This window comes from Populus alba, chromosome 1 (genome assembly GCF_005239225.2).
Source record: "Populus alba chromosome 1, ASM523922v2, whole genome shotgun sequence".
In the NCBI taxonomy this organism is placed as follows: Eukaryota; Viridiplantae; Streptophyta; class Magnoliopsida; order Malpighiales; family Salicaceae; genus Populus; species Populus alba.
In genome coordinates, this window is record NC_133284.1 from 7,066,333 (window position 1) to 7,081,354 (window position 15,022).

General features: G+C 33.2%; 1 protein-coding gene across 6 annotated transcripts; it reads left to right on the top strand.

Annotated features, from left to right (window-relative positions):
* Positions 1-16: 16 nt before the first annotated feature.
* On the top strand, positions 17-5,813 carry LOC118045290 (uncharacterized). 6 transcript variants are annotated; one of them, XM_035053886.2, is made up of 6 exons: positions 17-173; positions 260-348; positions 685-881; positions 3,271-3,489; positions 4,019-4,244; positions 5,530-5,813. In XM_035053886.2, exons 2-5 carry the CDS (start codon positions 270-272, stop codon positions 4,241-4,243), a joined length of 720 nt encoding a protein of 239 aa, XP_034909777.1. In that variant the 5' UTR covers positions 17-173; positions 260-269; the 3' UTR covers position 4,244; positions 5,530-5,813. The 6 variants fall into 6 exon arrangements, with proteins under 6 accessions (XP_034909777.1, XP_073262657.1, XP_034909773.1 ...); XM_073406556.1 differs by having other exon boundaries at positions 5,546-5,813; XM_035053882.2 differs by lacking the exon at positions 5,530-5,813 and adding an exon at positions 5,134-5,509.
* The last annotated feature ends 9,209 nt before the right edge of the window (positions 5,814-15,022 follow it).

A 15,022-nucleotide genomic window follows, 5' to 3' on the forward strand; every position in this document is an offset into this window, starting at 1 on the left:
AAAGTCGTCCTTGTTTCTCTCTTTCAAATGTTTTACGAATTCGAAGGATGTCTTGCGATATCGCTCGATTTCGCAAGACATGACCAAACAACCTTTTCTTCAGTCTTCTTATAAAAAGCAACACCCTCTCGTCAAATTTACGAAAAGCTAGCTAGCTGCCTGCTGCTCCAAAGGTTCTTATCCATTCAACTGTTTTGACTGTTCGTTAGTTCTTCAGCCGGTTGGCTCATGAGCTTCAATTGCTTTTCTTTTTCTCCAGAAAGCCAGCGATGGATTACGAAAGTCCGTGGCGACATCTCTTTGAAGCATCTCTACCTCCACCTGCACCTGACTTTGAGGCTTATAATGGTAAGTGTATTTCTTCCATATATCCTCAGAGATTTATTTCATTTCATCTTTGCTTTAGAAAGCCGATTGATCCATTTCAGTTGGAATACTTGGATCTAGTAAGTTCATTTCACCCTGTATCTCATCTTTTATTATTACACATACCATCTGCTTCTCAAACCCACGGAGGAAAAATAACTATGCTGGTGAAGAAAGGACACACACACAGGCGCGTGCGTTCACACACACACGTATATATACCAATACATGTTTCGGTAAATACCTGCTTCAAGAGTCTTGGTCTTTTATGTACTTAAAACACTGCTGAGGGAGGAGCACCATATTCGTCGTCGACAGAATTTGAAACCGATCAGAAGGCAAGGGGAAATCAGCAAGCCTTTAACTACTTCTTAGCAGCAGGCCCAGGTAGTCCTCATCAGTCTTCAAATATAACAGATACTGATAAGAAAGGACAGGATCTGGAAGCAACTAAAGATCAAGTTGCAAAGAAAAGAAAGATTGCTATTGACAAGGCATATCGTGAACGATGCAGGGTAAACACCATTGCCTATCTATTTACTCTTTTGCTTTCTTTTTCCTTGATTAGTTTTTTATTTTGAGTTCAAAGATCATGGCATCCAAGAGCATTTGAATTGAATATGTACGGAGATTTTCTAGAGTAATGTACTTGAACCCAAATTGATCTTAGAAATCCAGTATCGCGAAGGGAGATGTTCCCTAATTCCAATTTTTTTATTGTTCCTAAGGTCTGGCCGGTCATTTGACGAAGTAGTGAAAGAAAAATAGAAAAAAGAAAAAAATAGTTGAGAAATCTTTGATCTTGCTATATAACCTCTTGGTAAATTATGGGTACAATTCAACAATAAAAAATAAAAGTTATGCGTGTTTTTGTCAAAAAAATCATTATTTAGACTCATCCATTTGGTCCAATAATTGTATTTATATAATCTAATTATAACAAATTCCTATCTAACAACTCGATAGAATCATTTAAATTGTCTGTATTTTTTCTTGGATTTAGATTTATCTATTTGGCCCATAAATATATCTGCTAGATATCAATCTAATTATAACAAATTCATAACTGAAAAGTCAAATTCCTCATAATCTCCTACATGATTATGAAATGCTCTTTATTTTAAAATGCATTGAATAGTTTGTAATTTTACCATGTCATCAAAAGTTTGTCTCAAAACAGAACGAGAAGTCATCAATGGTAGTAGTTATACAAATTATAATATTAATGATTTTTTTTTTTAAAAGGCTAGACTCAATTATATCATTAAGGAGGCAAAACTATTGTATCATTAATATCAAATCAAAACCAAAAAATATAATCTAGCCAACAAGACAATGACTAGAATCAAAATAGAACAATAACCATATGTATTATGTTAATGCCATACAGAGCATATATAATTGCATTTGAATGACTCTGGTTTTCTTTTAATGTTTTTGCTTATATTAAAAAACCATACATGATTGCAACTTTCAAGAAAATTTATAGACATGCATCTATAGTATAACACTAAAACAAGATCAATTAACAGAAAATCACGTCTACAAGAGGGAAATTGATATGTCCCAAAAACTCATGGTGCATATTTTTTTAAAAAAAAATCAGCATTTTTATAGGCTCTACCAATATATTTTACATTTAAATTACGAATTGCCATGCATAGGACAAACTATTAGCTTATTTATCTCCTGACAAGTCTATTAACCAATAATAGCACAACATTTATCCTTTTATCTATCAAATGACAAATTAATTATGAAACCTGTTTTTTCTAAAAATTCTTGCATCATGAAAATTTTGTCTAAATAAATGTAAAAGATGGAAAATATATATATATGCATATATGTAGTCAAACTCTATTCCAATGAACTCGTAGCTCAATTGAAACTAGTGTCTCCTCTCTCTTTTTAAAAATTTAAAGCTCCAACCTCTCCTTTATATATATATCAAACATTCATGTTAAACAGATATGCTCTCTTTTTAAATTTGCTTAAATTCTAATTTGATTGTAGGTGCAAATTGTTAATATTTTAAACTTATGAACTTGTAAAGAAACATGCTAAAAAAAAGGTTGTGGTAGTATAATAATAATAATAATAATAATAATAATAATAATAATAATAATAAAAAGAAGTGAAGTGAGAATAATACTACCAAATTGAAAAAAGTTGTAGAGAAATCCATATAGAAATCTCAATCACTAAAATTATGGCTACCTCGTTTTGATTTACATATATGTTTCTTCGGGTTGACCTCCTTTAGGTAGTCTAACGTGCAACATCACCCTTAAGAGGAGGGTGTTGCTACCATTGAGGTGCCTTTTTTTATTCATGAGTAGGTTCAATGGAACTTAACTACGTGCAATGGAGGATTGCGTCCCCCTATTAAATCATTACTGGATGGGGCTTTGCTGCCTATTTATATAAGCTTTTCTTTCTAATGCGCAGATGTAGGGCTATTCATTATGGTTTATATCTTAGTCAATACATGTTTAAATCCATTTTAATAATTAAATTAATGACTACAGAAGAATTATCAACCATAAATGCTAGTTAGTTAGGACAAATAATGTAAACATTTTACCTTGCCCCTATACAGGTGAGCCTTTTAGGCTCTGCACTTAAACTTAGATAAAAATCATGGTCTTTATGCGAAAATGAATTTAAGGAAAACGTGGATGGGTAATTTGAATAATCATAATTGTGTCCTTAAAGCATCATGTTAATGGAAAAATATAAATAAAATAGTTTCAGTTTAATGATTTCCCCTAAAAACCTTAAATGAGATGATGAGCAATTCTTCGTTCACTTAAACATTGCTCTGAGTAGAAAACTGGATCTTTTCATTTTTCTTTCAGGCTCATTAAGGCAAAAGAATTGAGAAACTTTCACTTTTCCTTGTAGAGAAACAAAATTGAGACCGAGAGAAACTTGGAACAGCTAAGGAAAGAAAACGATCGATTAAAAGGAGAGAATGCCTCCTTTAAAATGGAAGCAGTTCGGACTAGACAAACTTTGCAATCTCAAGAACAAGAGATGAAGCGACTTAGGAAAACAATTGTTCTACTGAAGGAGAAGCATGATAAACAAAATACTGTTGTGGAGGTCCTTTCAAAGCGACTAGTAAGTGTTTTTCTATTGAAAAATTAATAATTTGTTTATTGATTATTAGTTCTTTTTCTGTAATAAAACTGAATATGAAGAGTGGCAGACCTCATTTACTATTGGGATTATTGTACTTTTCATAACATATATTTGAAGAGGAACTTTGCCGGTTTTAAATCTATTGATGGTTAATTACCCGCACCCCAAAAAAAAACAAAAATTGTGCATTTTCCATGCATCATTAATTTAGGCTTATTAATAATTTTCCCATCTGAGGGATATAAATGAAATTCAAGCATTAAACTCAAAAGGATTAGTAGATATTGATGAAATCCATTAAAATAACAAGCACAAGAGTCCAGACCACTAGCCTGAATTCTGTTTCTGTCTTTCTTTTAATATGGAACTGCTGCTCATGAATCATGATTCACTATTTGCATTGCCTTTAGTAGAGATTTATCCAGCCTTTATTTGCTAGCTTTTGATTGGTCACTAACAAATTTTATCTATACCTTACTATTGTTTATTTTCTTTCCCTTGCTGACAGGCTGGTGCCAACGATACTGATCTTCAGCGTGAAAATACACAGCTCAAAAGTAAAATTTTACTGTTAAGGAGTCAAGTTAATGACCAAAACAATGTGGATAAACTCCAGCTTCAAGAGAAGAATGCACAACTAGAACATGAGAAGAGTTCGCTTGAAGTGATAGTTCAAGCATTATGTGAGAAGATCAACAATGAGAAGGGCCATGAAGGGGACCATGCATCATAAGGTAACCGACTTAATGCTGCTATGAACAATATGCTTTTCATGTGAAGGGGAAAATTACGTAAACCAACCTTCAGTTGAAGCATACTTTGCATCTTCATATTTAAAATTTTTCACTTTGTATCCTTTTCTTCATATTTTTGAACTGTTTTTACCCAGCCAATACTTTGCAATCATTGCAAGTTGTGATTAGAAGAAATGCCGCAAAACAGGTTAAAATGTTTATTCAATGATTTGAAAAACTTTTTATCTCTAGTTGCAGACTCATAGTTAAGAAGGTTTGCTTAATTGTTTGACTTTTTGCATTTTAAACCTTAGAACTAATATGAAAAATGTTTATCTAGAAGATATTCTTATGAATTTACCAAACTAATATAAAAAATGCATCCTTAAGATTATTCAGGACGAGGATTTAGTCTCAGTTAACTTTGAAGCTAGTCTAAGAATACTCTTGTTAGAGTTAATATAAAATTATTCCTAGGATCTCACAACAATTTAAACTTTTAGTTTAAGATAGTTTTTTTGGATATAGTATCAGGATTTCAAAGAGATCCAACGGAGCAAAAATCATTGAACTCAAGCTATTTCATAATTCTAAATTATAGGCTTGCAAGTAAAGATAAGTGTTAGAAAAACCATCGAAATAAATACAAGAACATGAAGTAACATAAAATGTTTAAGACGGATCACCCATCACAAGACTAATTTTTTTGGATGGAACACAGACTCAATTATCAATTTAAAACGGTGTAACTCAAATACATCAAAAAGAATAAAAAGTTTATGATTATGATAAATGATTCATTCTCAACTTCTTTTATTATTTTATATCTTTGTATTTATTTCATATGGGATAGTTTCTCTAACAAAGTATTGATTCTAAATTTGTGGAGGGAATTCTAGCTTAGTTCCAAAAGGCATTATATTGATGATGCTGTAGTTGTGAGCATCACATGGTTAAGTGTGTCGTGACGGTGTTTGGTGGTCGTTTTCAGTGGATACTTCCAACAATGCACATGGTTTGGCGAAGGAAGTTTAGGTACTGTTAGAAACCTGGTGTTTTGTTTAAGAATAAACTCCTGTCTTGCAGGAGCCAGCAATCCAGTTTGTTAGAGTTGATTAAGTCAAATAATGACTTAGTCATTAGTTTCTGTTTTCTGTTTCCACAATCTTCATGTGGGTTGTTTTTCTTTGATTCCAAGTTGTAATGGCTATTTAAGCCAAAGGCATTCTATTAAATAAAATGACTACACAGTTAAAGTTGTGCGAGATCTTTGGTATTTTAACAGGTACTATTACTATTAGGCACCCATGATGAACATCAGTGCTCGGCTCTTAGGCAATTCATGCAAATTTTGAAAATAAAGATTTGCTTTGAGAGATGGTGATCCAGATGTTGGAAGCGATAAAGGGTATAGTCAGAGAGCAAATAGGACTTGCAATGGTAGGGGTATTGGATAGGAGCTCAAATACTATTATATTAGAAGTGATATTTTTTAATATATATGTATTTGAGCAGCGTTGAGCCTTAAGCCCTATTCTTTTATAAACTCATGAGTTGTGCTTGTTTTCATTTTAGTTCATTGTAATGCTTATAATTTTGGTTTTTTGTGGTTTGTAGTCAGGGTTTTGGTTTTGGTGTAGTCTAGTCTCTTTTATTAGGGGAATTTTTTTATTATCATCAGATGCTTGCTATGTTATAGAAATAATTAAAACAGCTAGGTAAATCATTCTAGTCATTAGTCATTCATCGTACACCAAGATATGATGTACTTGATTATATATTTTTTTTTTCGAGATTTTTTGTTATATATTTTCTTTTTGAGATTTTTTACTATTTGATGAATTCACCCAAAAAATTTTCCACTTGAAAATATACCTTCAAGATTTTTTCTTGGTGAAATTTCTTCACCAATTCCAAGAGTTTTTATCTAATTTTTAAAAGTTTACAAATATAATTTTTGTTACTTTATTTACTTTCTTAACAGAGTAGATATTACAATTGAAATTTTAAGTATCTTAATATAGCATTTATAAAATTAGAAAGTGTTTTAAGTGTAATGAAAATGAGAATATATACTCTTATGCTAGATTATGAAGGTTTGATTACATAAATTTAAGTATAATCCATGATTGATATTCTATAGTGTTTTTGCACTTATAATAGCTTGGAAATGATATATGTTCAAAATCCCTCTATGATTTTGTAATTAGATAAGCTATATATATATATATATATATATATATATATATATATATATATATATATATTTCTTAACAAAAATTAGTCATTTATAGTTGTTATAGTCCCTCTAACAACTCAAATGGTCGGTCAATTCAAATTAGTCAAGCCAATCAATCGATTGGTTTCTATAGAATTATCAGGTGTTCACCACTAATAAATAAGTGGTTGTTCGGTTCACTTGATCATACCAAAACAATTAGCTGGTTCATTTAGAATCTTGGTTTCACCTAGATTAACCTAGGTGAATTCTTTAAATTGTTTATAATAGATTATATCATATTATTCATCAATTCTTCCAAATATATGCATAGTAAAGTGTAAAGTGTGTTTGTTTTACTTGTGCTATCAAGATGTGATAAAAAAATAAAGATGTAAAACACAACATTAAATTTTTTATAAAAATCTCCATGTGAGAACTTTATGATAAAGTACCGTGAAAAAAAGTCTAGAAGTCTTTGTGAAAAATCTCCATGTGACTTGCTAAGGATGATCTCAATGAAATATCCACCGATTGATCTTACCTAAATAAAACTCTTCAACTATGTTGAGAGAACAACTTTACTCAATCACAACATAGTCTCCATTTTCTATTCGACACAGGAATAGACCTTCCTTGAATACAATGGTTTTTAAAACTAACATTTAAGGATAATATAGCCTGAATAAAAAGAGCGAGGCACCTTCACACAAGTTAAGGTGGTGGTTGGTTTTTTAACATAATAATTGAACATTTAATAAGGAACCACCTTGTCTAAGTTTTCAGGTACCCACCTTATTTAGGTATAAAAGAAATGCTCCTCTATAACTAGTTCAAAAGGCACATTACATGAGGAAACAAGATGGATAGATAGTTCAAACTTAATGATACATATTTTTAAGGCCTCGGTCCATTCAAATCACACGTATAAAAAAACCATATTATTTTATACTAAGATAACCTTATTTTGAGACGGGAAAATGATGAAGGGTGCATCTCTTCATCTTGACATGCCTGGCAATCTCTCTACTAGATGCCAAACCTCACTTCTTTACAAGCTTCCAAGATTCCTGAACCAAACTTACATGGTATTACATAAGGGATAAGGGTATTTTTAAAAAGTAAAGATTCCTGAACCAAACTTACATGGTAATATAGAATGTAAATTCTCATTATATATAACCCGTGAACAGATAGATGATTCAATATCATAGGAAATAAAAAAAATGTAATAGATATAGTTAAGAATATCTTATATACTAGGAAAGGAAAAATATATACATGATAACAAGTCATCTAAGATCAAAGAAAGAATTCCTCATTATCACCTACAATATCTATAATATTCCCCTCGAGCTGAAGAAGATTTAGTAACTTGAAGTTTGTCCCTGTACTAACAAATCATGCAATGGAAAGAAAAGATTGGTAAGTAAACCAGCAAGTTAATAACTTATATACCGAATCCAAATTATAACATTAGAGGCTTTCTTATGAACATTATAGAAATCAATGTCTAAATGCCTTGTCTATATGTCAATTGAAGAATTAGTGGTAAGGGAGGGATTAATCATAGATAATAAGAGAGGTAGATGGTGAAATATTAATATTTTTTTTAGAATATTGCATAGTCAAATAAGTTCAACAACAATAGGGGAGATTGCCCAATATTCGGCTTTAATACTTGAGCATGAAACAGTTTATTTCTTACTAGATGTCTAAGAAACTCAGATACCAATATAAAAAATATGCAAACTCGTAGTTGAACACCTTATATATGTACATTTAACTTAATCCGCATCTAAATATGTTGAGTTGACATAGTTGTGTAGAAAAAATAAAAAAATCATGATTAATAATCACTCCCACATACTTGAGGATACATCTAGCAGCCTTGAGATGAATGGTAATAGAGGCTTTCATGAATCGACAAATAGAGTTCATATGAAAAGAAATATTATGAAAGTAACTAATATAGTAGTTAGTATACCAATTACTTTCATTTTAGGAACGTATCCTTAAGTACGTGGCATGGATTATTAGTCACGGTCTTTTCATCTCTCCCATACAAGTGCGTGTCATCTTAGCATATTCATAAATAAATCAGGTTGGACATCTAAATACAAGGTGTTCAACTATTTTTTTTTTTATTCCTTATGTTGGTATACTAAGTTACTTGAGCATGAAACAATTTATTTCTTGCAAGATGTCCAAGTAGTGGGGACATTCATGAATTGAGATAGTTGACATCAAAATAGATATTAGGATGTGTAAAAGCCAAGTATTGTAAAGCACCAACAAGCATACAAAAATCAGTAGGTTAGGAAGAATATGACCTTTAGTATAAGAATGTTTTCCCTCTAAAATAGATGTTGGAACCAGTTTACAATTGAGCATGTCATCATGGCTAGTAGGTCCTTTACAAATATGAATTGATGCAAGTGCAAACCCGTGAAGGATCATACAATTTGCATATCGAAGACTTAAGCCTTGTGATGAGAGGTATATTCTCAATTCTTTTTATATACTTTGGTTATTGTTTTATACTTATTCGATATAAGATAAATTCTCAGATATTCCTTTTTATTTACAATCTTTTTTATTGGAAAAAAACAATGACAGAACAAATGAGGGATCACTACTCACATAATTTGGTTGAATACAATACACTAAATAATGGTACTCTCACACCTTTCATTATCAAGTCCATACAATATATATAAACATTATAAAATGTCTTTTACAATCTTCAAAGTACTTAATTAATATTAGACCCTTCAATACTTACTCTAGATTCATAGTACTGCTAGATTCATAGTATTTCTAATATGGATGATTATTCATTAAACTAACTTCAATACACTTAATCTTGATAAACAAGTTTAATAACTAACATTCTCCCATCTTAAACTTGTTTCGTCCATCTTTATGATTCCAAGCTTCTTCTACAAATAACATAACACATTAGTATTTAATGACTTTGTAAAAATGTCTGCAATTTGTTCATGAGTTTTGACATGAACTAACTCCACATCGTCTTCTTTTATGTGCTCTCTGATGAAGTAAAATCGAGTATCGATATGTTTTGAACGTTTATGATGAGTTAGGATTCTTTGCAAGTGCTATAGCAGACTTGTTATCAACAAAGATTCGTGTAGCCTTGTTCTGTTTCTGTTGCAAATCTTCCATCAGTTTCCTTAGCCATATTGCATGACACATACAATGCAGCAGCAATGTATTCTGCTTCACATGTGGATAATGCGACAATAGATTGTTTCTTTGATGAGTGAAAGTTGTTTCTCCTATAAATAATACAAATCCCGTTGTGCTTTTTTCTGTCTTCCATGCCTAGTAACTGTCACTATAACCTGTAATTTCAAGATTTTGCGAAGATGAATAAAACAATCCATAGCTTGAAGTTTCTTTAACAAAACAAAAGATCCTCTTTGTTGTCTTCAAATATGAACTTCTCGGCTTGTTCATATACATGTTAATCAAGCCAACTCCATACAAAATATATGGTTTGGTACATGTTAAATAACACAAGCAACCCACAATACTTTTGTAGTATGTAGGATTAACTAAATCTCCTTCTCCTTTTTTAGTTAAATTGGTTCCATATTCAACTGGACAACAATCTTCCATAGCAAATTTTTTCAAAACTTCCGTTGCATATTTGGTTTATGAAATGAAGATTCCATCACTGCACTGCTTCACCTCTAATCCCAGAAAATAAGCCATAAGACCTAAGTCTGTCATTTCAAATTCCTTCACCATGGATTGCTTAAAGTCTTGAATTATAGTTGGATCATCCCCTGTGAAAAAGTATATCATCAACATATAAACAAACAAACATTACTTTGCATTGTAAACTTTTCTTCACATATAATGCATGCTCATAAAGGCATCTTGTGAATCCTTTTTGAGATAGATAGCCATCAATCCTGGAGTTCCATGCTCTTGGTGCTTGTTTAAGCCCATAAAGAGCTTTCTTCAATCTGCAAACCTTCTCTTCTTTTCCTTTTACCTCAAAGCCAACTGGTTGTTCTACATACACTACCTTTTCAAGGTTACCGTTCAAGAATTCTGACTTTACATCCACTTGCAATATCTTCCATCTCCAGGGAAATCATCAATCTTATTGTTTCCATTCTTGCTACTGAAGCAAAAACATCTTCATAATCAACTCTATAGTGTTGCTTGTACCCCTTCGCTACTAATCTGGCTTTATGTTTTTCAATTTCTCCTTTTGCATTCCTTTTTGTCTTGAAGATCCATTTTACTCCTATCATTGTGTCCTCTGGAAAGTGTTGTCAATTCCCATGTATTATTTTTTATGATGGAATTTATCTTCTCCTTCATTGCTTTCTTCCACCTGTCTTCTTGATATGCTTTTTCAAATGTAATAGGATCATTTCTTGAAAACAAGCAAAGCATATTAACATCATCAAGATTGATTCTTTCTATTACATCATAAATCTCTTGTATGCTCTTTATCTTTCTTGTTGTTGAGCTTAAAGGACCAGCACAACTGTTAGTTTATGGGGATGGAGCTAACATGATTTCTCCTTCATCTTTTTGAATCTGTTCTTCATCTATAATTAGTTTTTGTGGCTGTTCTTCAGAATTCCAGTTCCATTCTTGCTCTTCATCAAACTTCACATCTCTTGACATGATCATCTTTTTTGTCATCAAATTGTATAATTTGTAACAATGCGAGTTTTCTCCATATCCCAGCAGTATGCATTTATGACTTTTATCTTCAAGTTTAGTTCTTCTTTCCTCTTGAATTTTGGCATAAGCAACACTGCCAAAAATTCTTGAATGATCAACTCTTGGTTTCTTCATGCTTCATGCTTCTTCTAGCGTGATCTTCTAAAGTTTTTTTGTTGTAAATATGTTCAACAAATACACAGCACATACAACTGCATCTCCCCAAACTCTTTTGGACAAATTTTTTTCCTTTAGCATGCATCTAACCATGTTCATAATAGTTCTGTTTTTTCTCTCTAATACTCCATTCTGTTGTGGAGTCTGTGGTATTATGAGCTAATGAACAATACCATTTTCATTACAATTGTTGTAACCCATTTTTGGGTCCCCATAAAAAATAAAATAAATAGCCAAAAGAGGTTAGAAAAAATAACAGGAGGCAGAAGCGCTCAGAAAATAGTCAGAAAATTGGTCAAGGAATTTTAAAAATACAAGGATTGAATTTTTGACAAATATTCTTGAAGGATGAAAACCTTTTTGAGAAGCAAAATTTGAATTTTGAGGAGAAAAGCCCAAATTTGGATGTTTATGGATTTAATTGGATTTTTATTTGAATTTATAGAGGATTTGATCGCAAGAAAAATTGATTTTTAAGTCAATTTGGGCTTTAATTAGAAGAAATTTAAGTTCTAGGGCCAAAATATATTTTTTAGGAATTTATTGGGTCAAATCAGGGGTTCAATTGCATAAATATTGAAGTTTAATGGCCAATTAGGGGTTTAATTGTGAAAAACCGAAACCAGGGACCAATTTGGGAAAACCGGGTAAATAGAGGGGGCTGTTTTGCTTTGGATCAGGGGCCTAATTGAAGAAATTTAAAGTTTATTGATCAATTGAGGGCTTAATTGCATAAATCAGGGGCCAAGGATTAAAGTGAAAAACGCGGCAAACTTGAGGGGTGGAGACAAAAATTAAAAAGGATGCAATTGAAAAGAACAAAGATCAATTGAGGACTGATTTGGAAAACATATTCTGGCGCCTTTTTTTTAAAATGAAACGGCGCGTTTTATCCAAAACGACGCCGTTTCATGTTTTTTTTTTTTTTTTAAAAAAAAAAATAGGGACCGAACGGTGCCGTTTTGAACGACACTGTTCCTCCTTCGTCTTCCTCTCTGCACTCGTTGCAGGGGAGAAGAAAAATGGTTTTTTCTTCAAAAAAACTTCCCGCCTCTCTCTCCCCTGCATCCTTGCGCCCACCAACACGATGCCCCCACGACTTGGACCACCGAAACCAAAGCTACTGGCCGACCGGCCGAAAGCAGGGGAGCGGTGCCTTGCTGTCGTGGGTGGTGGCCGACCAGCCACCCACGAAACCCGCTCCCCAGGCGCACTAATGAAGGGCCCATCACACTTTCTCCCCTATAAATAGAGAAGAAAACCGAAGAAAAAAAAACCGAAGGGAGGAGAGAGAGAGGAGACCGAAGAGAGAGAGAGAGAACCGAACACCGAAGAGAGAAGGAGCCGCAACGCCGCCACCTGGAGCCTCCGTGCACGAGCCACACCACCGCCTCCTCGCGCCAGGTAACGCCCTCTCCCCCCTGTATTTGTTTTTTGCAGCGTCTTCCTCCTGCATGCATAATTCTGTTGCATGCAGGAGGACGGGAGGGGAAAATTAATTCCCCTCCCCGTTTCTTTTTTTTCTCTCCTGGGCCAGACCGGTTCTGGCCCAGCCTTTAGATCTGGTTCGGGTCCGGCCCGGACCAGAAGATGCACGAGGCTTGTTGGGCCGAGTCCGGCCCAACCCAGTCTGGGCCGAGTTCGGCCCAACCTTTCCTTGTTGGGCTGAGTCCGGCCCGTTTATTTGGGCCGGCCCAGCCCGAATTCTTTTTATATTATATATTATATATTATAATATGTTATAATATATATGTGTATATATGTATATATATATATATATATATATATATATAAAAATATTATAATAATAATAAAATTTTTTGAAAACACCCTAAAAATATTGTTGATTTTTCTGCATATTTTTATCAAAGTGGTTTAATTTTGGTTTGTATTTTTATATCGTAAAAATACAAAACCAGTGTTATAAATACCCGGTTTTCGTGAAAACATCAAAGATTTTTAGAATAAAAAATGTTTTTGCTTTCAAAACAAATTCTAAAAATTCCCTAAAAATGTTGTTGATTTTTCTGCATATTTTTTTATCAAAGTGGATTAATATTGGGTTGTATTTTTATACCGTAAGGATACAAGCTCAGTATTAAAATACCCGATTTTCGTCAAAGCATATAAAAAAAAATATTTTCCAAAAAGTTTTTTTTGTTTTAAAATACGGCCTATTCTCTCCAATATATATATATATATATATTATAACATCATATTTTCACACAACAAAGAAAATTTTCAAAACAATATATGTATTAACATGCATTTTGGCTTTAATAACCAGTTAATTCAAGCCATGAGAACTAGGCCAATATTTCAAAAATTCTAAAAAAAAATCTTTTTGTTTTTTTTTTAGTATTTGGGATTACGAATTTATACGTAAAACGTATTCCTAAATATTATTAATAAAGTTTGGTATGGACGTTAGAACGGTTAGGATTTTTACCCGATAAGATAAAGACCTCCTTACCGAGGAGGATTTTTCTTAAACCATAGACAAACCAACAACTAGGAAAACACAATAACACTTTAGTTTTTTATCAGACAATAAAACAATGCAGCTTACCTTAGGTAGGGCGTATTTGGGGTGCTAATACCTTCCCTTTACGCAACCAGTCTCCATACCCGATCTCTGAGACCAGTTAGGTTCCTAGTGACCAAAATACTAGGTGGCGACTCCAAAGAACAAAAATAAAAAATTTCCGCCAGTCGAACCCGCAAATTGAAATTTGATTTTTTTCTGGGGTGCGACAGAATGACGACTCCACTGGGGACCTTGTAGACTAAGCTTTGTTTTTGTCTGATTTGTTGGTGTTTTTGTGTGTTTATTGTTAATATGCCTTTCCTTTTATTTGCGTATTTATTTTTTATTTTACGCATATTATTCATGCATTGTATACAATTGTCTCATGCATCACTTGCCTAAATTTTGAAAAGCACACACAAGCTTTAAGTTAAGTGGGGAATTAGCGATTTACCCTAAGACTATCAGTCAGGGTTTAAATGCGTGAAACACCCAACTCATATCCGAGTGCCTGCGTGGTAATGACGGACATACGTGTCTTAGCTATTCCTTGCAACGCCCCCATACTGTCTTTACGAAGAACGTCACTGGGTAGATATGAGAACCTTCAAGACTAGATAGAAAAAACTACCCACTCTCACTTGATAAATAGAGCTTGTCCTTAGGTTATGTATCTTTGTTTGCAATGTTATACTCATCACACATCACTTGTGCATCACATTTTCATCACGCATTTTGTTATCATATGCATTACAGATCGTGAAACATAGGTCCCACACCCAGAGTCCATCAAACCCGTTTAAGATCAAGAATGGAGAATGAAGAGAGGGCCATCCTAGAATCCCGTTACCAAAGTGAATTGGAAGCCGTAAGGAATGAAGTGTCTCGAATGACCAATCTACTTGAGCAACTTTTAAGAGCCAAGAACGGGGAGGGAACGTCTACCCAACCACCTATAGGAGCACAGTCAGTTCATGTCCCGGGGGTATCTCAGAACTTGGGGGCAGATTCAGTGACGGAGCAGCACTTTGCACCTTCCATTCCCATTCAGCCCCCTCAAGCTCATATCACTGTAGATTTAACAGCAGATGGGCCTTCCAATAATAGGTCCACTGGTTTTATGAACGATGACAAGATATCAGCCTT

Coding starts and splice junctions, on each gene's coding strand:
- LOC118045290 (XM_035053886.2), top strand. CDS start 270: ATGGATTACGAAAGTCCGTGGCGACATCTCTTTGAAGCATCTCTACCT. Junction 349..684: donor TGACTTTGAGGCTTATAATG/GTAAGTGTATTT, acceptor CGTCGTCGACAG/AATTTGAAACCGATCAGAAG. Junction 882..3,270: donor CATATCGTGAACGATGCAGG/GTAAACACCATT, acceptor TTTTCCTTGTAG/AGAAACAAAATTGAGACCGA.